Source organism: Akanthomyces muscarius, chromosome 1 (genome assembly GCF_028009165.1).
Source record: "Akanthomyces muscarius strain Ve6 chromosome 1, whole genome shotgun sequence".
NCBI lineage: Eukaryota > Fungi > Ascomycota > Sordariomycetes > Hypocreales > Cordycipitaceae > Akanthomyces > Akanthomyces muscarius.
This window is the reverse complement of record NC_079241.1, coordinates 2,597,715-2,618,632: the sequence shown is the minus strand read 5'-3', so window position 1 is coordinate 2,618,632 and position 20,918 is coordinate 2,597,715. Positions and strand designations below refer to the sequence as shown.

Genomic DNA, 20,918 nt, shown 5'->3' with positions numbered 1-20,918 from the left:
TTTTTGAGCTTCTGTCTGCCCTGAAGCTTGTTGCGTGGCAGTGGCTTAGATGTTTGGCTCGCCGTAAAATTTATCATAATGCACTCTTAATATCTATATGCGCTTTGCTTGGATAGTGGAAGCACACGAGTATGTGAGATGTATAAAATGGGATTATCGCTTCTAGCTCTTTTCTTGCTTGCAAGAAAAAAAAAACGACAAAAGATAGCGTTCGTAGAACTGTCCTTTGTCCCATCTTGAATACATGACGGAAAAAATTCTAGACAAAAAAAAAAACGTCCAACACAGCCAATTTTTCTCCTTAGGCAATGCTAAATTCAGCAATCTCGCCCGTTTCAGCTTTTTTCTCTCCTCCAACTTTGTACGCGGCTCGCCAGCGCAGCTTAGCCGATGACACTTTTGACGGTGTGCTGCCGTTGCTTCCAGGGGCGTGGTGGATGGCAACTTGCTGCGTGACGCCCTTGCTTTGCTTGGGCGCCAGGTCGCGGCCTGTCTGGGGCTTGAGTTTGAGTTCGTAGCCCTGTTGGGTTCCTCGTTAGCTTCTTCTTTCCCCTCGCTTTCGAACTATTCCTTGCTTTGGAAACCTACCTTTGTCACGGCGAGCTGGAAATGGAGCTCGGAAATGGGTTGTGCGGTATTATTTGAAAACGAAAATAGCATGTCAATGGCAGGCGACGACGCCGTGGTGCGGTTGGCCAGGTATTCGGCGCGGATGCTGCCGTCGGTGATTGTGGCCCGATGCTCTCTCGGGAATTGCTGCTGCTGCTGTGTCGACGATTCAGGGAGCGCAGAGGAAAAGTTCCACTCGTCGTCTTCGGCGGGCTGCTTGCCAGCACTGGTGTTTTTGGGCTGCGACATAAAGGCGGCAAACGGATCGGAAACTGGAGGAGGAGGAGGAGCAGCGACAGCGGCCGCGCCAGGCTTTGGCGTCGTCGATTGCGATGCAGATGGCGAGGCAAACGACATGAATTGGTTGCTGAGGTTGCTGCTGCTCCCCGACGCGGCAATGTTACTGCTATTGTTGTTACTGGCGTTGCTGTTGTCTGTTAACGAAGACAGCAGCGCAGGGCCAGGGATATCTGCGTGTTGTTAGTCTTTATCATTTTCGTTTGACGTTGGTGCACGTACTTTGGTTGGCACCGAATCCGAGCGCAATGCTGCCACCCTGTCCAAAGTTGCCTGCATCGCCACCAATATCCAGGCCGAGGAGGTCGTTCTCAACGCCTTGTGTGCCGCCAGCCTGCGACGAACTGCCGTTGGCCTCAGCCGCGTCGGCGTCAAAGTCTATCAACGAGAGCTCGGCCGCCGCACCGCCACCCGATGAACTACCCACCGTCGCCGTCTGCGAGGGTGTCGGGCCGCCGGCGGCTACCTTGGCGGCACCTTCCATGTCGCCCTTCTTCATGAGCTTGTAGCGCTCGACGGTGCGGTGGATGCTGTCGTTGATGTCAAAGAGCTTGGCAACGGCCTCGTGATCGTCCGACTCTTCCTCGCACATCTTTTGAATCTTGGGCTGCGCGCTCTGCAGCGCCGACGCCAGCTCGCTGAACACGTCGCCGTCCGTCATCTTGTCGCCAGGCCGGAACGCCTCGAGGCGCTCCTCAAGCAGGCGCGCCTTGGCCTGGATCTTGCCCACGTCCTCGGCCGCCTTGGCGCGGTAGTCAGTCTTAGATCGCGTATCGTACCCGGCCATGACCTTCATAAGGCGGTTGGCTTCTTGCAGGTCGGTGGGTGTGCCTCGTCGGATGAGCTCCTGGAGCTTGGCGGACTGAGCCTCGCGCTCTTCTTCTTCCATTTCTTCGGCAGATTTAAGGTTCTGCATTGATGGTTAGGCTTCGGAAAGGAGAAGAAACAATAGCAATATTGCAACGTACATCACTTGGATTCAGCACAGCCGCATCCTCGCGCCGAATCTCGGGAAACATGTACCCCTTGTAGCTCAGTAGGCGGTGCATGTCCCGAATGAAGCCTAAGTCGTCCTTGTACCGGCTCGTTTCGCAAATTGTCATGCGCCACTCTTCAATAGCCTCGAGAATCTTGGCCTGCACGCGCGTGGCGCGGATGGGAGGCCGCTCGGGGAAACGGCGGACGAGCTCATTGAGAAACTCCTTGGTGCTGATCTGTAAGTGAAATGGGTAGCCGCAATTCTTCACGCAGATGTCAAGCAGGCTGAGCGCGAGCAGGGCCACATTAGGGTTGCGGTGGTTGATAAAGTTGACGATGGCCGTGGCGGCCTCGCGCGGCGCCGATCCCTTCTTCTGGTTGACCAGATCCGAGATCTCGAGGTTGAGCGCTAAGTTGGGCTCGTAATTGTCCGGGCTGCATGCCGAGTGGATGTAGCGCTCCAGCTGCGACGGCGTCCGGCCGCCGTACTCGCCCCAGCGGTCGCGGGCCGCCGCGCGCGCAGACGCTGCCTCCATGGCTGGCGGTTGGGTGATGCTATACGGATCGAGCGAAGGTGAAATGATGGGCCGTGGACGGAGGACTCGGGTAACGCTAGCGCTCGGCGTCGGTCGGAACGGGGAGAGAGGGGGTGAGAAGCAGAGAGGCGAGAACTGCACAGGGTATCGATGGGCAGCGATGCAGAGAAGCGGCCGTAAGAGTCCCCAATCCCCCTTCGTAGGTAGGTAGTCGGTGATGATGACGAACCGAGATTCTAGCTCGCCTGGCCACTCCCCTCTCTGTGGACACGCAGGCTGGGGCGGTGGCGCGGAGCTGTTAGGCACACGGGTACTTTTGCCTGCCAAGGGTTTCCAAAATGCAGAATTTTGTTTATAGGCCAATACGTTATACGCATCCTATATTATTTTAAGCTATTTAAACTTAGCTCTCACCTCAATAACAGCTACTTGTCTCTGTGCTTCACCCGCAACATCAGCGGAAGGCCTGCCTTGTGCTAAGGTGGGGTGAAAGGTGGCGGGGCTACCAGTACCAGTAGACGATTTTCGTCGCAACTACTAGGAAAAAGTTGTCTGACGCTGCATCTTCCACCGCCACGGCCAGAATACTGGGTAAATCCGGCAAACCTATAACAGACCGACAACTGACATGGTGCGACACAAAAAAGACTTCGCCGGCCGCGGCAAGAAATTCGGCGGCGGTCGCGGTGGCGGCTCGTCACGACCCCGCGGCGAGGGACCAGACGATGAGGGCGGTCGCACAAAGCCTCAATTCAAAGCTGCCTGCTGGGACCTTGGCCACTGCGACCCGAAACGATGCTCGGGAAAGAAACTGATGAGGCTGGGAATGATGCGAGACCTGCACATGGGACAACGGCACAACGGCGTCATCATCACGCCCAACGGCAAGCAGGTCGTGGCGCCCGACGACCGCGAGCTCATGGACCAGTACGGCGCCGCCGTCGTCGAGTGTTCGTGGGCGCGCACGCAAGAGGTCCAATGGAACAAGGTTGGGGGCAAGTGCGAGCGACTGCTGCCGTACCTCGTCGCGGCCAACACGGTCAACTACGGCAAGCCCTGGCGACTCAACTGCGTCGAGGCGCTGGCCGCAGCCTTTTACATTTGCGGTCACGCGGATTGGGCGGAGCAGATTCTCGAGCCATTCTCATACGGTGAATCGTTTCTAGAGATTAATCAGACGCTCCTGAAAAAGTATGCGGCCTGTACCGACGCGGCGAGTGTCAAGAAGGCGGAAGAGGATTGGATGGCGCAGCTGGAGCGCGAGTACACCGAGAGCAGAGAGACAAACGACGATATGTGGACCAGCGGCAATACAAATCATCGACCGCTGGATTCATCGGACGACAATGACGAAGACGACGAAGACGATGAGGAGGCAGATGCGGAAGAAGGAAGCGTAGACGGAATATACCTAGGAAAGCGCACGCAGGAGGCACACGAAGAGGAAGAGGACAAGGACCCCTTTGCCATTTCCGACGACAGTGATGATGGCCTGGCCATGGAGGAGATCCGCCGCAAGGTGCTAGCGTCAAAGACATTCGCCAACCCCAAGGAAGAGGAAGACCTCAAGGCCAAGCCAGCGACGATAGCCCGCCCGCAGCAGCTTGCCGAGCAGAATGTTGAGCCCGACTCGGACAATGGCGATGGCGAAGACGCCAGCGACGACGAGTTTGACAACATCATCGACGCGACGCCGGTGACCGACCGGATAGGTCTGTCCAAGCTGGAGAAGGAGCGGTCACAGGCGGCCATCACGACCAAGACGTTTTCGTCGAATATAGTGTCCGCGCCGAATCGGTGGTAATAAAATATGGTATTTGGCAAATGAAAGTCTAAAATGCATCTATGATATCAGGTTCAGAGTCTGGTCTCCACGTTCGTTTTTACATCTTTTTACAATATTGTACATGCCTGTTGGCTACAGGCTGCGCTTCTCTGAGAGGACCTCGTACGTCTGCAGCTGGTCGTCTTCTTGGAATTCTTCAAAGTCTTCCAGACCGATACCACACTCTGTGCCCTTGCCCATCTCCTGCACGTCTTTTTTGCCGTGCTTGATCGTATCGATGACACCTAGAAAAGCCGATCAGTCACTAGTTAAAAGAGAGAGAGTAGATACGAGAACGTACCGTCGTAAACCACCTGGCCCTTGCGGAGCACCTTGACCTTGGTGCCCTTCTTGAGCGTGCCGTTGCGCACTCTGCAACCCGCAATGTTGCGGATCACGCGCCGGGTGACGTTGATGGGGAAGACTTGCAGAATGTCCGCCTCGCCCTGCACGCGCTGCGTAGTGAGAGCGGGTAGCAAGTCGCCGAGCGCGGCGCGTACGTCGTCGATAACGTGGTATATGACGGTGTGATCCAGGATGCGGACCTTGGCTTCATCGGCGCGCTGCTTGATGTGCGGGGGGACAGGCGTGTTGAAGTTGACAATGAAGCTGCCCGACGCGGCAGCCAGGTCGACATCGTACTCGGTCACCTGGCCCGCCGACGAGCGAAGCACTTTGGACCGCACTTCGTGGTTGCCCTGCTCCAGGATGCTGCCGACCACGGCCTCGACGGAGCCTGCCACGTCAGCCTTGACGATGAAGCTCTGTGTCAGCACGCTGGGCGCGGCGGCGGCGGCCTCGTCTTCGGCCTCCTCGCCCAGCTCTGCTCTCTCGACGGCCAGGGTGTCGGCCGCCACCTTTTCGCGCTGGCGCTGCTCTTGCTCCGCAATGTTGACAGAGTTTGCCTCGCGGTTCGCCATCTCCAGGCGGTACTCCACGGCCATCTTGGCTTTGGCCTCATCCGGTGCTTGCAGAACCATTTCGCCGGCTGCGGGCAGTTCTCGCCAGCCGAGGATCTCGACAGGAGTCCCGGGAGGAGCCTCTTTGATCTCCGCGCCGGCTTCGTTGCGCAGAAGACGGATGCGGGCCCAGGTCTTACCCGCGACAACGTGATCACCTGGTCGCAGGGTACCACGCTTGACCAGCACCGTAGCGGCTTTGCCATTCTGCTTAACGCTAGACTCTAGAAGCCAGCCATCCGCCATGCCATCAGGCTCGGCGCGTACGTCAAGAATTTCTGACAGTGTGATGATATTTTCCTCGAGTTCATTCATGCCTTGGCCAGTCTTGCCGCTGACACAGACAACCTGTACATCACCACCGTAGTCCTCAATTTCGACGCCATGGCGTGACAAGTCGGCCTTAACCTGATCAATACGAGCGTCTTCCTTGTCAATCTTGTTAATGGCCACGATGATGGGTACCTTGGCCGCTCTAGCGTGCTTCAGAGCCTCGAGAGTTTGGGGCTTGACACTGTCGTCAGCTGCTACCACTAGAACAACAATATCGGTGACATTGGCACCACGCTGACGCATGGATAAGAACGCAGCGTGGCCCGGTGTGTCAAGGAATGTGATTTGCTTGCCAGTAGACATGCTGACGACAAAAGCACCGATGTGCTGGGTAATACCGCCGTGCTCCTGCGCTGCAACGGACGACTTGCGTAGATAGTCGAGCAGAGTCGTTTTGCCGTGATCGACATGACCCATAATGGTCACAACTGGGGGACGCGAAGGCAAAGACGACACATCTTCAGGAATTGGCGCCGGCTGTAAGTCTCGCTTAGAACCGTCGTCAACTGTGGGCTCGAAGCCGTACTCCATGGCAACAAGGGCGGCCGTCTCACCAGTCATGACAGTGTCGCCTGTAATATTCTCAAAGCCCATCTCCTCCATGTCGGACATGAAGGAGTCTACATGCTGTTTGAGGGCATGGGCCAAGTCGGTAGCGCTAATGTACTCTGGAAGGAAGATGGGCTGCACCTTTAGTGTTTCAGCTTTGATAGCTTTGCGTGCTTCTTTGGCCCTCTTGCGTTCCTGAATTGCCTCCCAGCGACCGGCATCGTCGTCCAAATCCTCGTCAGCGTTCATGCGGCCGCTTCCCTGGCGCTTCGCCTTTTTCGTCTTTTTACTGTCTCGAGCCGGAAGAGCCTCGTCGAATCTAGATTTCCTTTGCTTTGTAGAAGATAGATCCGTCGGCAGTTCATTTGGGACTAGGTCATCTCCAACATGCGATGGGTGACTGTGCACGCCGGCATATTTGCCCTGCATCTTCTTGGGCACTTGTCGTTCACGCGCATACCGACTTTTCTGCATTTCTGACGCGCCTTCCTGGCCCTCCACTTCGCCCCAGGATTCGTCGCGCCCTTGCTTTGAGGATTTGTTGGGCGTCCTAGCTCTCTGAACCCCTTTAGCATGGGGAACCGGATCTCTCTTTTTCTTTGTGAGCTCTTCCCAGATATTAGAGTCGCCAGACTTTCGAGCTGCGTCGTTTCCATGCGCTTTTCGATCGTTGGAGGACCAAGAGGCTGGCCTGGCCGGATTTTGCGGCTGGCGATCGGATCGAAAAATGTCAGCCAGGACAGATTTGGACTTCAACGTCTTTTCGTCCCTAGCAGGATCTGCCGGCCGGGGTTTTCGCGGAGGCTTGGATTGCCTGGGCTGCCAGGGCCTCGCTTGCTCCGTTGTGCTTGTTGGTATCGCAGGTTTAGGTGTATCTATCGCGGCTGTTTTGCGCGCTGCTAGCTCATGCGGAAGCAGGCCTGAGGTTGCCGTTGGCTTCGCTTTGGACGCGAAAGCGCCGAAACTACCAAATTTACCAGCGCCACTGGCAAAACCACCAGGGAACGACGGTTTGGAGTCATCATTGCGGCCACTCGAGGTCGAGAAAGGTCTAGCGGTTTCCAATTGTGCATTCCATAGCGACGCGACAGCCTTGGGAAACCTGGCGCTGCTCATTGCTATCCTTCGCGGCGTTTCGACGATAGACCGGCCGTGTCGGCATGCTGTGCACACAAACGGGCGACGCTGCTATATTGTTAGCTTGAGGTGCATCAATGTGGTTATGCTACTTGCCTGCCACGCATGTGTTCTCAGCATATCGCAAATGACGCAAATGACGCAAATTGGCTGCGTCGTAGGTCCTGGCAGATGCGCGGAGCTAAATGCGAGTGTAGCTTCGCATGGCAGCTAAAATGCCGGTGGAGTTTGTCGTTCGGGGGCAGGGATAGTCCGGAAAGGGTCCGGTGAGAGCGATCAATTCATCCTGGGAATTTGCAAGCTAGAATATTCTTTGATAGTCAATGAAGGATACTGGAATAAACTACATCCTCGAATCAATATTTAACCCACGTCATTCTACTTGCATATTTGCTGTCAACTCTTCTTCGAATGTGGGCTGGTCTCCTAACATCTGCCCCCGTTTCACGACTACCAGCTTTGCCACTACATCTCACCACAACACAACAATTGCTCACCCATCATGCCCCCCAAAAAGCGTACGGCGAAGTCATCGGCGGCCGCGAACATGCGGAAGGATGGAGAGCCTCCAGCTCCGTTCAAAAGGGCGCCGGAGGTGCTAGAGCCGTTCACGAAAGGATTGTCGAAGAAGCATGTGTACGTTGCCCACATTGACGGAAAGCCAGCCGATTTCAAGCGCAAAATCTTTCTGGTCCCGGTGCTCATGAATCTTGCTGTCGCGGTTGCATTCGTATTCCGCATGTACTATATCTTGCCGTACTACTTTACCATCTTGGTCAAGCCAATGATCCAGCAAGCGTCCACCTTCCCGGGAGAGACGACAACAACCTGGTCAGAACTAGGCTGGGAGATTGGCAAGCGCGGTTTCAGCATGTTTCTTGATTTGATGCTCTTCATTTTTGTCTGGCCTTGGCCTGTGGAATTCATCGCCGGGCAGACGAATGGCAGCCCGACCAAGTGGCGATGGGCAGTCGGATTCCGCGAAAAGGAAATTTACGTGCGCCGCAGTCGAGACTGGCACACTGTTCTGGGCGACGTGGTCGAGGAGCGCGACTCGAACAAGATCTTCACGGGCTACGTGGCGCAGGCTACGGCGCCGATGCTGCAGGAGCAAAAGACGGGCTATCTGCTGATGAACAACAACTGGGACCTAGACTGGAAGCTGATGGTTCAGGCGCACAAGATGGTGGACAAGAAGGAGGCGGCGCTGGACGCGTTCAGAAACGCCGTCTTGGTGTATCACCAAGACTACGGCTGGCTGAGCTACGACCTGAAGTTGGGTGTATCGACCGAGGAGGAGCAGAAGCGACGACAGGTCTTTGCTTTCCGCGACGCACTGACTTCCATGGGCAAGGAGGACCTGTTCTACCGCTGGGTCGAGATTGTCCAATTTGAGGCAACGCAGCCAGGCGGCTTTGGGCCGGAGAAGCAGGAGGCGGCTGCAAAGAAGATCCGGGAGCTATTTGAGGGACAAGGTGTCGACTTTGACGAGCTGTGGAAGGACACAATTGGTGAGGACGGCGACAAGCTGGACTAAAAAAAGATTGGGAATGGGAGGGTGGCACGCATCCACAGCGGGCATGGCAGGGCAGCGTGTGCTGATCGCCGTCATTGCGGTCTGTCCATGACGTGACGCGTCATCAATTCAGATTTGCGGGAACAAATGCGACTTGGGAGAATACGGCTGGAGGCAGGCTGCGAACCGGTATGCTGTACGAAATGCAAAGCTTGGCATGAAAGACGTTGTTTGGCGGAGTGTGCAGTAGCCTCGGGCGCGCAGCCGACGCCTTACAGCGGGAAGTCTAACAGATAGGGGGATAGATACCTAGGTCCTGTAGGTAACTTGGGCAGTATCCGACGACAGGGGCTAAAATGTAAAATAAAAAAACGGCCACGCGACAGTTTGCGTACTGTTCCTCGACAATCTCGCAACAGATTGCGAAGCAGATCAGAAAGAAAAAAAAAAATGGGTGATAGTTTGCCTAGAGACAGAGTAGCAAATTACAAAAACATTAATCCACACATTATAAGCACCCACCTTGGCGGCGGTCAGCCAGTTGTGCCATACAGCCTGCGGTCTAGTTACCTCTCAATACACTCCAGAAGGCATTTTGGGGGAGCCCCTTGGTGGCCCCTCCATCTAGGTAGGGTACCAGTAGGCCCAGCACGACACACGCCGAGTGCCAGCCAACCAGCCAACCCTTGCCGCTGCTGGCTGCCACCCATTTTAGCTTCACTCTACCTACCTATTCTACCCAGGGCTCTCGGTGGAACCTCTGACCATTACTGCTCGCCCAAAACATCGCCAGCAACCCGTGCGCCGTGGCCCATCCTTGATTCCCGTCTCGGTCATCCTTCCCGGCGCTGCAAGACGACAGTCACCACATTCTCCCTTGGAGCAGCCAATCCCTTTTCCTTGCGAGCCATCTTCAGCGGCACTGCGCCCTAGCGACCCGTCCCGCTTCCCCTTGAACAAAAAAACCGGCCCACGCCCGAGTGACTACCCACCGACCCCCGACACCGCAACATCCCTCTCGGCTCTCATCAAAGAACGCTGCTTTCCCGGATCGCGAAATGTCCAGCTCAGGCCTCACTAGACGCCGTGGCGCTGGCGGTGCTGGCACCCCGGTAGCCAATGACGGCGAGGGCAGCAATGCCGCCTCGAGAACCAACTCGTCCTATAACGTCAAAGACAACGGACCCGAGACGAACTACGAGAATGGCGAGAACGGCCACAAGATCGCCTTTGACCCCCGAGATATGAGCGAGAGCGCCGAGCGCAGCAAGCAGCCCAAGCTGACGATGATGGAGGAGATTCTCCTGCTCGGACTCAAGGATAAGCAGGTAAGGGCGACAGACTTGCTCGATCATCTGCAGGATCCGGCTGCCTGCTAGGCCCCCATCGGACATGACTCTAACGCTCCAATCTAGGGCTACCTCTCGTTCTGGAACGACAACATTTCCTATGCGCTACGAGGCTGCATTGTCTTGGAGCTTGCGTTTCGCGGGCGCATCAGCATGGAAAAGGACCCTTCGCGAAGACGGTTCCCCCCTGCCGACCGAAACATTGAAGTTATAGATGATACTCTGACGGGCGAGGTTCTCCTCGACGAGGCCCTCAAGATGATGAAGCAGAGCGAGAAGATGAGCGTCAGCTCGTGGATCGACCTGATGAGCGGTAAGATGGCTTGCTGGCAGTCGAGGTTTTTTCTTTGTACCCTAGCTCGGCTAACTTTTTTTGGCATTGCGTAGGCGAGACATGGAACCTGATGAAGATTGGATACCAACTGAAGCAGGTCCGTGAACGTCTGGCCAAGGGTCTCGTGGACAAGGGCATCCTGCGCACGGAAAAGCGCAACTTCTTGCTCTTCGACATGGCCACGCACCCCGTCGCCGATGGCGGCGCCAAGGAGGAGCTGCGCCGCCGCGTCCGCAACGTCCTGACTCAGCGCACCGTGGTACTCAACGACAGCCAGTTCCTGCCGGAGAACCTCGAGTTCCGCTACCTGCGCACTGTCTGCATGGTGTGCGCCGCCTATGCCGCCAACGTCCTCGAGAACGCGCTGTCGACGCTCGGCCACGAGGCCAGAGAGCGCGCCTTTGCCCAGACCGACGAGCTCCTGGCCGACTACAGCCAATGGCCCTTTGGCAAGAAGGCGACGACCAACGGCATCGGTGCCAACCTGCCCCAGGTTGTTAGCGAGGTACGATGAAGATGTGCTCTTTGCGCAGAGAAGAGGTTTATAGGGTAGGGCTAACATTTCAACAGGAGGTCGGCAAGGCCAAGGACAAGGAGCTGCAATTGGAAGTTGTGGCTGCGTGCCTGAGCGTATTCACGCGCCTCGACTCGCTTCTCTAGACTATTCATGCCCCGAACCACGACAAATCAAAATCGATCACTCCCACGACGACCAATTCGAAAATGATATCTCGGCAGACAAGAATGTAGAGCTTGCTTCTGTCAAGGATGTTAAAAAAATCAAAACCTCGAATATCAATCTAGGACTCCCCATCTCTGTCTCTGGGAGGAAAACAAGTGCTCAGAGAAGCAGGACGACGCAAAGAAGAGAAGAACAAATGGAACTTGGCTCTATCTATATATCATCTTAATTCTCACCACCTCACACAACCCCGCTTCTTCCACGGTCACCCAAACAAATCACCTTCTGGCTAGTTCTTGGACGTTTTATGTTTCCTGCCGTTTGTTTTTCCCCTTTTGCCTTGTTCCTTGTCCCTTGCTCTTGCGTTGTTTGCTTTGATTTCTTGTGGCAAAAACAATTACAACAAGTGTATTGGTATTTCTATGGTTGTATCCAAGAGATAGGAGAAGGGGGATTTTCTTTTTTGGGCAAGAAAAGATTTTTACCAGCTACGAGGCATAGTCAGCATTTATTACTCTTTTCTCCCTTTTTTTTTCATTATTATTCTTATTTACATGTTTATCTTGTTCAGGATCTGAGGTTGGCTGATTGTTTATGTGAAAAGCGTGCCGGATCTGTGCTTCCAATATATGTCGACGCACAAGCTATAAACCAATCATATCACAAATGACAGCCTGCTTTTTTTTATCCATTTTGCTTGATATTTACTTTTGATTTGTCTTTCCTGCCTCCAGCCCAGATACTGTAGCCATTCAGATTTACGCATAGAAAACGGACGGGTTCTCTTGCTTCGCTTTGGAATGCCGTTGCTTGGTCACATCAAGAGCTATATAAAACACAACAAGATAGGAAGAAATAACCAGGTACCATCGTCTGTAGAAAACAAAAGAAACGACGGTTTGAGAGAACAAATAAACAGACCCATGCAAGAACCCTGAGATGCAACAAAGAAATTGACTGTAAAACCCCCAAAGCGCCAGGCAAATTTTTGAACACGGCCAACGACAAATGCCTTTTTCCCCTGTTCTTTCCCTCCTCGCAGCGGTGTGATGCAGGACTCACTCTTTCTCGTGATGATAAACAAATGGTTATGAAGAAAAGAAAGACAAGACAAGAAATGGTTACTTCTTCTTGCCCCCGCCCATACCAAAGCTGCCCTCGAAACCGGGTCGACCACCCTTCTTCTTGCCACCGCCGCCGGCAGCACCACCCTTCTTCTTCTTGCCGGACTTGCCCATGAGCTTCTCGTCGCGGCGCTTGCGCAGATTGTCCTCGCGCTTCTTGACGCGCTCCTTTTGCGCGAGCGAGACGCCCTGGAGACGGTCGCTCCACGCCTTTTCGCTCTTCTTCTTGCCGGCCTCCTTGCGCTTGATCGTCTTCTTGAGGATGGCCTCGTCGTCGCGAATCTTTTCGCCCTCGACGCGGCGGCGCGCCGTCAGCCAGGCGTCCTTTTCGGCGATGTCGGCGCGCGTGTCCACGTCCATGTCCTCGAGGCGCTTCTTTTGATTCTGCACCTTGAGCAGCGCCGTCTTGGCGTCCGAGGGTCCCTTGCGCTTGCCTTGGTTGAGGACGTAGCTGAGGTCGTGCGACATTTGCGACCCGTCGGCAAAGGCGACGCGGCCGAAGGAGAAGTTGCCTTCCTCCACAGCAGGGCTCATGATGCCGGGCGAGTTGGTGGCGAGCGCCTCTTCGCGTTTGCGCTCCTCCTCGAGTTTGGCGAGCCGCCGCAGCTCCTTCTTGTGCTCCTTGCGCTGGGCCTGCTTCTCGCGGCGCGCCTCAATGAGCTCTTGGCGCGTGCGGATTGGCTTGCCGTCGGGGCCGTCGGCCTTTCTGGCGGCGCGCAGGGCTTCGATCTTGGCTGCTAAGCGGGCCTTAAGAGCCGAGGTGTCCTTGGGCATGATAATGTGCTTGGGCTTTTCGGAGGGAGGAATGGTGGAAGAGACTGAGGTTGTCGTGCTGGCAGGCTCAGCGGCGTCGAAAGTAGGAGAGTGAGGTTCCGAGACGGCCTCCGAGTCGTCCTTGCCATCAAGGCCAGAGACATCGAGGTGTGCAGCAAAGCCAGAAGATTGTTTGGCGTCGGGTATGCTCTCATCGTCGTCCACATCGACCTTGGTGGCGGCTTTAGCCTCCTTCTTGGACTTTTGCTTCTTGATGATGGGAGTTTCGCCGGCTTCTTGGTCCTTGGAGGGCTTTGCGCTTGGTATGGGTTGTTCGTCGGCACCTCCCTGATCTTTCGTGGACTTCTTTTCGGCTTTGCGCTCGCGCTTGGCGGCCCTCTTTTGTTCCTTCTTGGACAACTTCGTCTCCTCAGTCGCAGGGGCTTCCTCTTCGTCTTCCTCATCGTCGACTTCAACACCAGACTCATCATCGTCTAGCTCAGGCTCAACCTTTTGCTTCTTACGGGGGTTTTCGGTCGCCTTTCTCAGGCCCTGGCCAGGCTGCTCGGCCTCAACACCCTCGATGGCAACGAATGAGCCGTCCTCCTCCTCATCCTGCGCCTCGTCATCTTCGACCTCTTCATCTTCTTGACGCTGCTTGCGTTTGCTTCGGGCACGCTCATCCATGACTTCCTTCGCATTTTTGTTCAGTTCGCTGTCGGGATCAAGTTTTCCGCGGCGGGCGGCAGCAGCTTCTTTTTTCGTTTGCTTCTTCTTTCTCCATTGGTCCTTTACAGAAACATTGTGAGCACAGGATAGTGGGTAGGTACTTGCAGTGATCCGACAGGGCAAAGCCGAGGCAGAAGAGTGCAAGTCTTCGAGGCGATTGATAACGTACGCTGGTGTCCTCTCCGTAATACTGCTTAGCCGGGATAAGGCTCAAGAGGCCGTTAAAAGCCTTTGCATGATCGCGCAAACGATCCTAGGGCCAAGTTGTTAGCCTGAAGTCTGGGGCGCGGCAGCCTGCCCAGCTCACGTAGCAGACAGAAAAGTTTATGAGCTGGGCGGCACGCAGGCTGGATGCATGCTGTGACGGATCGGATTCCCACGAACCTGCAGCGACGCTTCCGTCATATTGGCGATTTCGGGCAGAGTTGAGCTGCTGCTGTATATCCGCTCGTTGTATATAGTACCGCCGGGAATTGCACACCGCAAAAGATATTTACAACTGCGGTTCGTGGAAGTGGTGAAGGCGGTCGGCGACTGGAGGCGGATTTTTTTTAGCGGGCTGGGAATTTTTCGTCGACAACTGCTGGCGGCGGCTCTTGAGTGGCTGAGCCTCTCACCAAGTGTGGGGTAATCGATAAGAAGTCTGCTAACTACCAAACGGGATTCAGTGACTTGGTTGTCAAGCCGTAGAAAAGCAAAGATAAATTTTTATTTATTTATTTACTATCTGGTAGTTGGGTGAATAATTTAAGCTCTGTAGCTAGATTGACGCATACGTGATCAGGTATGCTGCGCTGCCTACTTTTTGTGTACCTTAGTACTACAGCCAGTCGCCTTGCACAAAGCACGGGCTACGTCGATCAGAAAAAATGGTCCAGGCAAGTATAAACCTGCCCGATTGTTGGTAGTATTGAAGTCTAAAGCTGACCCGTAGCGAGTCAGCTCCTCAAAGCATGCAGTTGGCGTGAATCCATGGCTGTATATGTACACGGGTGCAGGGCGAGTACCCAAGTGGCCGCATAACGACCACTTTGCTGCAAGCGATTGGCTTATTTCTTCTTGCCCTTCTTAGGGGCAGCAGCAGCAGCTTCGCGCAGCTTCTTCTCTCGTGCCTCAATCTCGGCCTTGCGGGCCTTATCTTGGGCATCCTTTTCCTCCTTCTCGGCCTGAAATTAGACATGAGTTAGCCGACTCTTCTGTGCGCGTCATGTACCTCGTGTATAATTTGCATATGCTTACCTGTCGACGCTCGGCTTCGGCCGCACGCTGCTCACGGATGAGCTTGAGACGGGCCAAATCAGCCTTGGCCTGGTCAGTCTTGCCCTCGGCCTGGAGCTTCAGGTAGCGCTCTTTGGCGGCCTGGGCCTCCAAGGCCTCGCGCTCCTTTCGGTTGCCAGGGGCGTTGATCTTGGCGACGCCCTCAGTGATTTCTTCGACACCATTGCTGGCGTCCGTCTGCTTGCGAGCGGCCTTGGAGTGGTTGGGGTTGGCGGGCATGTCGTCGTCCTCGCTCTCCTCGTCGCTCGAGGGCATGTCGCCAACCTCCACGGAGCGGCCCTGAGACTTGGCTATCGCAGCCAGCTTCTTGGCTTTTTTCTGTGCTTTGCGATCTTCACGGCTGGCCTCAGCGTTGGAAGCGGCCGCGCCAGTGTCGTCGTCAGAGGACTCCTCTTCTGAAGACTCTTCCTCGTCTTCGTCGCTGTGACGGGCGTCTGCGCTCCACATGCTGACCTTGTTACCTTCGGCATCGGCGGGCTGGAGATCGCGAGAGAAGTGTCGACCGCCTGTATGGACATCAGTATTAGTACTGAAATCGGAGAGCAAAAATCTTGGAGGGGCATGTGAGCTGCTTGGGAGACAAACCTCCACGAGTATACTTCTTGAACTTGCCGCCGCGGCCGCGGGAGCTCGTTGCTGGTGCTGCTGAAGAAGGCATATTGAAAAGAGCCGAGAATGAACGGTATGTGTGCGGGTATGAGAATGTGAAGTGTTGTAGGAGTAACGGAGAGAGTCTCGAGGCAGAGATTGCAAGCCTGATGCGCTGGTGATGGAGGCGGGGTAGCGGGGTACAAAAGGTGACTCGGGCAAACGTGGCACTGGGAGGAAGTTGGGCTGTTGGATCAGAAACAAGACGCAATGCCGGTATAGCCAGTTTTATGTACACAACTGCAGGTCTCGATAATATTTCCAAATAGATTGTTTTTCAACCCCAAAAGTAAAATTACGAAAGTTAAGCCATGGCTGTGAGTCAAAATTCCTGTAGTGCGTGACTCAAACGTGCAGGGCCGCCATATCATGACAGGCGATGATCGGTGCAAGACTCACACGACACCGTGCGGCGGAACAACAGGCCTTGCTGCTATCTAAAAATATCGTGAATGCAAATAGAAGTTTAATGAGAAATTTGTCACCTTCATCCGTGCAACTAATCTGTGGCTGTGCAATGCTAGCAAACAAGAGTCGGCAAACACACCTGGCAAACACGCTGCTACTTGCCCAGTGTCAGGCGATAAAAATAGCGGGAGCATCCGCTCGCAGCGCCAGGCCAGCCACTGAGAGCCAAGGTAATGACCCCTGCCAGCGTAATGCTAGCACAACGCGCTCATTTGCAGGGCGTTTTAGTGGCTGGTGGGGGAAAAGAACTTCTAAGAAAACCCTGCCAGAGCATCTGTGCCACAGCAGCAGCCACCGCCCGCGGAGATATGGCTGATCATTCTTCCGCGCCCAGTCTGCCCACCCACTAGAAAACTGCGCCGGGCCGCCGAGATTTTGTTTGTTTTCTTCTTCTCTTCTTCAACCTACTAGAAAATACATTAATCCTTCATATTCACTCTGGCATCCATTACTCCATGGATGAGACTGGAGGGGAAACTGGAGGAGAGATTTAGTTGTCGCTGTTTTACCCTCTGTCCTGCTGTTTTTCCGTTTGGGTCAGATAAATTTTACCAGCGGCACATTTCTTTTTTCCGTCGCCCATCAGCTTGAAGCTATACACAACAACGAAAACATCCGCAGCAACTCGAAGCATCGTAAACCGTACAAACAATCGTCTATTGTATGCGAATCGATATTGATATGCATCCAGAGATATATATACTGGATTGCTGGAGCATCATCCGGCAACCAGCTAAAAACGCTGTGTGGCTCCAGCTCCCTAGTCCCAACAAGCCTCTGCTTGACAACGGTACCTTCGTTATCTGGCACATCAGTTTTGGCTGCTAAGTCACGATTCGTTGGCCTATCACCCAAAGGAGCCCAACACATCCTCCATCCGCCTTCTCTTATTGTGCTTCACGGACGGCGGTTGTCGTCGCGGTGGCGCAGGCACGGTATTTGCAGACCCTGTCGCAGCTCTTGTGTTTGGTGGGATAACACCTTTGAGGATTTCGAGCCGTGTAAATGTGAAACGCTTAGTCGCAAACAGTCCTCTGCTGATATACGACGGCTTGCTGGAAATGCCGCCCTGTCCACTGTGTCCGAGAAACAGGCATGCCATAGGTTTTGATGGCAGCACAAACGGTCCCGCGACTGTCTGCTCCTCTGGTCTAACGCCCCTGCTTCTAAGATCACGGTCACCGGACAGCTGTCCAATCAGAGAATACAACCAAAATGCCCATGTCTCAAAGGCGGTTTCATGACAAAATTTCACCTCCTTTGGCGCTGGCTTATGAAGGAAGTTGGCCTGCTGCATAGACACCTTTGCTGGGTCCATGAGGTAGTCGAGAAGCGGCGGCGCCCCGCCGTGTGGCACACGCTTCAGCACGCAGCGCGGGTCACTGGACAAGTTGATAAGATCGACGTCAATGCCCCTGGACAGATCTGAGAAACGATTCATAGGGATTTCTTCGCCGGGAGCAAGGAGCATGAGATATCTCAAAATTGACGTGTCCTCAGCTCTAGTGACTTGCTGAGACACTGTCCAGCCTGTCGTCTCGGCTTCTTCGTATGCAGACGTCCAATCGTCCTTTCCCGCCATAACGTCGTAGAGTACCAGAGACGGGAACTTTGCAACCCACCGCAGAGACACTTCAGTGACTGACTGATCACCCCATATTCTCAAGACTCGTAGTAACGGAAACGGATCCGGGGCGTCTGACCAACCTCGGACGATGCGGTCGCTCACATGAGGAAATGAGGCCATGATGCTATCCGCGGGTTTGATGAGCTCCAACACGCCCAAATTTTTCATGTCGGCCAGCGACAAGAGTTCGTTACCTGTAAACATGCAGTCGCCAGAGATGGTAATGTGCGTAATAAAATCCACAGACGAAGAGTCGAGCGGCTGTGTGTAGATCTTTAGCTCTTCTTCCGGGCGGCAAACGTGTTGTCGGAATCGGTACAAACCGAGCACCTGGTCTTCCTCGTCATCGCTCGTAAGAACTTCCGAAAATATTCTCCAGGCGTGCAAGCATGCGCCTCCTCTGTGAGCTAACTGTTAGTTGATGGCAAGCGGTGACATTGACAGCATCGGATGCGCAGGACAGCACGAAGCAGCCACAGACGGCGGTGAGATTGAGTAACGAACCTTGCCTCCAGAAACCGCCATAGCCGCCAGAGCACACGCGGTGGGATGGTTTCCAGGAGCTCTTTCGATACAATGCCAATGTTCTTCGCCACGACACGTATTGACATGTCTACGAGCGGGCGCGCTTGTTTACCCGGAGGCTCCTGGTACTTCAAGGGTGCGATGCGCGACCAGTCGAGAGAGCCCGGCTTTGACGGTAGACGAGCTGGCACGGTCCAGTGGTTGATGGACATACCAGATAGACTATCATACATGGTAGCATAGTATTGTGTGACGCTCTGAGAGAAAGTAATACTTAAAGAGGAGCGAATAATGTTCAGTTTGAGAAATTGTAGAACTGTCAGATGAGGTTGAGTTGGTGATACGACAGCTGGGCTGTAGTGAGGCGTTTGTTAGCGCCGAATGTCAGGTGCGACCTGGCCGTCGACCAACCTCGGTAGCAATTTCTACATGGTGGAAAATGAACGGGAAATGAACTTTTCATGAAGAAAGTTAAGTTCGATTTAACCAAATTGATCGCTTTGTTGTAACTATGCTAATGACAGGCGAAGAAATTTAAACGCCCGACAATGTGGTACCTGCTCGTGTAACCAGACCAAAGAGCTACGCAGAATTTCCCACAAAATATGGCAAAAATAACCTAAAAAAACACACATAAAAAAGCAGAACTCTATCGTCGTGCATGGGTACTTTTTAACACAAAATTTATAACATAGGCTTCAGATCGTCGGCAACCTTGAAGGGAGCCTCAGTCTTGCTCTTGATCTCGTCAACGGTAACACCATCAGCAATCTCAATGAGAGTGAGGCCCTTGGCGAAGTCGACATCAAAGACACCCTGTGAGCCATTAGTAAGATGTGCTTGTACAAAAGGTGACAGTTTCACTTACGAGTTCCGTAATGATTCGCGAGACACAAGCGCGCCCGGTCAGAGGGAATGCGCACTGCTTCATGATCTTTGGGTTACCCTTCTTGTCAGTGTGTTCCATGGTAACTACGACCTTGGTGGCAGACGGATTGCTGACGAGGTCCATGGCGCCACCAAAGCCCTTGACCTTTCCGGGAAGCATCCAGTTGGCGAGGTCACCGTTGGCGCTGACCTGCATGGCACCGAGAATAGTGAGATCAACTCGACCACTGCGAATCATGCCGAAACTCTCTTCACTGCCGAAGACCGCAGCACCAGGGTTGAGCGTGACAGTCTCCTTGCCAGCGTTGATGAGATCAGCATCCTCAGAACCCTTCTTAGGATAAGGGCCGAGGCCGAGAATACCGTTCTCAGACTGAAGCTGGACCTCGACCTCGGGTCCGACGAAGCCGGGGGCGAGCATGGGCATACCGATACCCAAGTTGGCATACATGCCGTTCTTGAACTCCTTGGCCGCGCGGCGAACAATGCGCTCACGCTTGGCAGCGGTCTCGCCAGTGCCGAGAGCGGCCTTGGCGTCAGGGTCGTTCTCGTCCTTGCTAAAAGTGAACTTCTCAATGTTCTTGGCGGTGGTGCTCTGAATGACGCGCTTCACGTAGATGCCGGGCAGGTGGACGGCCTCGGGAGGAATCTCACCAGGCTCGACAATATGCTCAGCCTCAACAATGGTCATCTTGGCGTTGCGGCCCATGGCACCGTTGAAGTTGTTGGCAGCGAGGCGGAACTGGCAGTTGCCAAGCTTGTCGGCCTTGTAAGCCTTGACAAAGGCGTAGTCGCCAGCGATGCTGTGCTCCAGCAGGTAGGACTTGCCATTGAAGACCTTGACGTCCTTGGGGTATGAGTATTCGTCAGGGGTGCCGTCGGCCTTGTTCTTGAGAGGCAGCTCTCCGGTCTGGACAACAGTGCCGAAGGCTGCGGGAGTGTAGAAGGCGGGGATGCCCTTGCCGCCGGCGGCGCATCGCTCGGCGAGAGTGCCCTGAGGAGTCAGCTCAAGCTCAACCTCACCGGTCAGGTACATGGTCTCGAAAGTCTTGTTCTCGCCAATATAGCTGGCAACCATCTTCTTGACCTGTTTGGTCTTGAGAAGCTTGCCGAGACCGGAGTTATCAGTACCGGCATTGTTGGAGACGGCAGTCAAACCAACAATCTCGGGCTTCTTGAGAACCTCGTCAATCAGGGTATCGGGAACACCGCAAAGACCAAATCCACCGCATAGAAGGGTGCTGTTGGGCTTCAAGTCTTTGATGGCCTCGGCAGCCGAAGGGAGGACCTTGTTGATCTCCGCGCGGCGGGCCGTAGCGGAAAAGGTTCTGGCGAAGACGGCAGTGGGCTGTTGAGACAGGGGGTCAATGTTCCAAATCCAATTGCAATCATGGTTATAGAGTGAAGCGACTCACGTTGCTCGCGTGGCGGGCGAACGCGCCCAGGGTGCGCATGCGCATGACGGTAGAAGGCATTCCAACAGATGTGACGGGAGTGTCGGCGTGCTGTACGAAGGATGTATCTGAACTGTAGAAAGGCTAACCCCGAAAGTCGCGGGGAAAAAGAATCACGGGTCAGAAATGACTAGAGAGGAAGCAAGACAGTAAACGACGCAAGGTGCGTAAGTTATGCAGAGGAAGTCAGAGTCCAAGGCGCGGCGACGGAAAGCCGAGTGCTTTTGAACCGCAGCTGGCCGACGACACGAGGACGTCTTTCCGGGGTGCCAGAGAAGCTGGGGAAGCGCCAATTTACCACAATCCCAGCTCCAGCCAGA

At 54.5% G+C, this 20,918-nt stretch overlaps 9 protein-coding genes across 9 annotated transcripts; 3 read left to right on the top strand and 6 right to left on the bottom strand.

Moving 5' to 3' along the window:
- Positions 1-301: 301 nt before the first annotated feature.
- Positions 302-2,420, bottom strand: LMH87_005853 (uncharacterized protein; the record flags this gene model as incomplete). The annotated part of the gene is made up of 4 exons (XM_056203647.1): positions 302-520; positions 589-1,079; positions 1,129-1,816; positions 1,875-2,420. The coding sequence occupies 4 exons, from the start codon at positions 2,418-2,420 to the stop codon at positions 302-304; spliced, it is 1,944 nt and encodes a 647-aa protein (XP_056059083.1).
- A 150-nt stretch (positions 2,421-2,570) lies between these two features.
- On the top strand, positions 2,571-4,224 carry LMH87_005852 (uncharacterized protein; the record flags this gene model as incomplete). The annotated part of the gene is made up of 3 exons (XM_056203646.1): positions 2,571-2,596; positions 2,962-3,011; positions 3,068-4,224. 3 exons carry the CDS (start codon positions 2,571-2,573, stop codon positions 4,222-4,224), a joined length of 1,233 nt encoding a protein of 410 aa, XP_056059082.1.
- Positions 4,225-4,338: 114 nt separating this feature from the next.
- LMH87_005851 (uncharacterized protein) lies at positions 4,339-7,343 on the bottom strand (the record flags this gene model as incomplete). Its single annotated transcript, XM_056203644.1, has 3 exons — positions 4,339-4,490; positions 4,547-7,271; positions 7,320-7,343. The coding sequence occupies 3 exons, from the start codon at positions 7,341-7,343 to the stop codon at positions 4,339-4,341; spliced, it is 2,901 nt and encodes a 966-aa protein (XP_056059081.1).
- A 382-nt stretch (positions 7,344-7,725) lies between these two features.
- Positions 7,726-8,760, top strand: LMH87_005850 (uncharacterized protein; the record flags this gene model as incomplete). The annotated part of the gene is made up of 1 exon (XM_056203643.1): positions 7,726-8,760. One exon carries the CDS (start codon positions 7,726-7,728, stop codon positions 8,758-8,760), a length of 1,035 nt encoding a protein of 344 aa, XP_056059080.1.
- Positions 8,761-9,797: 1,037 nt separating this feature from the next.
- On the top strand, positions 9,798-11,082 carry LMH87_005849 (uncharacterized protein; the record flags this gene model as incomplete). Its single annotated transcript, XM_056203642.1, has 4 exons — positions 9,798-10,067; positions 10,155-10,401; positions 10,476-10,927; positions 10,993-11,082. 4 exons carry the CDS (start codon positions 9,798-9,800, stop codon positions 11,080-11,082), a joined length of 1,059 nt encoding a protein of 352 aa, XP_056059079.1.
- A 1,143-nt stretch (positions 11,083-12,225) lies between these two features.
- LMH87_005848 (uncharacterized protein) lies at positions 12,226-14,115 on the bottom strand (the record flags this gene model as incomplete). The annotated part of the gene is made up of 3 exons (XM_056203641.1): positions 12,226-13,770; positions 13,880-13,963; positions 14,095-14,115. 3 exons carry the CDS (start codon positions 14,113-14,115, stop codon positions 12,226-12,228), a joined length of 1,650 nt encoding a protein of 549 aa, XP_056059078.1.
- A 644-nt stretch (positions 14,116-14,759) lies between these two features.
- LMH87_005847 (uncharacterized protein) lies at positions 14,760-15,646 on the bottom strand (the record flags this gene model as incomplete). The annotated part of the gene is made up of 3 exons (XM_056203640.1): positions 14,760-14,876; positions 14,950-15,494; positions 15,574-15,646. The coding sequence occupies 3 exons, from the start codon at positions 15,644-15,646 to the stop codon at positions 14,760-14,762; spliced, it is 735 nt and encodes a 244-aa protein (XP_056059077.1).
- Positions 15,647-16,951: 1,305 nt separating this feature from the next.
- On the bottom strand, positions 16,952-18,919 carry LMH87_005846 (uncharacterized protein; the record flags this gene model as incomplete). The annotated part of the gene is made up of 8 exons (XM_056203639.1): positions 16,952-17,855; positions 17,926-17,992; positions 18,055-18,131; positions 18,236-18,478; positions 18,531-18,610; positions 18,668-18,681; positions 18,814-18,838; positions 18,890-18,919. 8 exons carry the CDS (start codon positions 18,917-18,919, stop codon positions 16,952-16,954), a joined length of 1,440 nt encoding a protein of 479 aa, XP_056059076.1.
- Positions 18,920-18,940: 21 nt separating this feature from the next.
- On the bottom strand, positions 18,941-20,619 carry LMH87_005845 (uncharacterized protein; the record flags this gene model as incomplete). Its single annotated transcript, XM_056203638.1, has 4 exons — positions 18,941-19,072; positions 19,125-19,235; positions 19,290-20,492; positions 20,560-20,619. 4 exons carry the CDS (start codon positions 20,617-20,619, stop codon positions 18,941-18,943), a joined length of 1,506 nt encoding a protein of 501 aa, XP_056059075.1.
- Between the last annotated feature and the right edge of the window lie 299 nt (positions 20,620-20,918).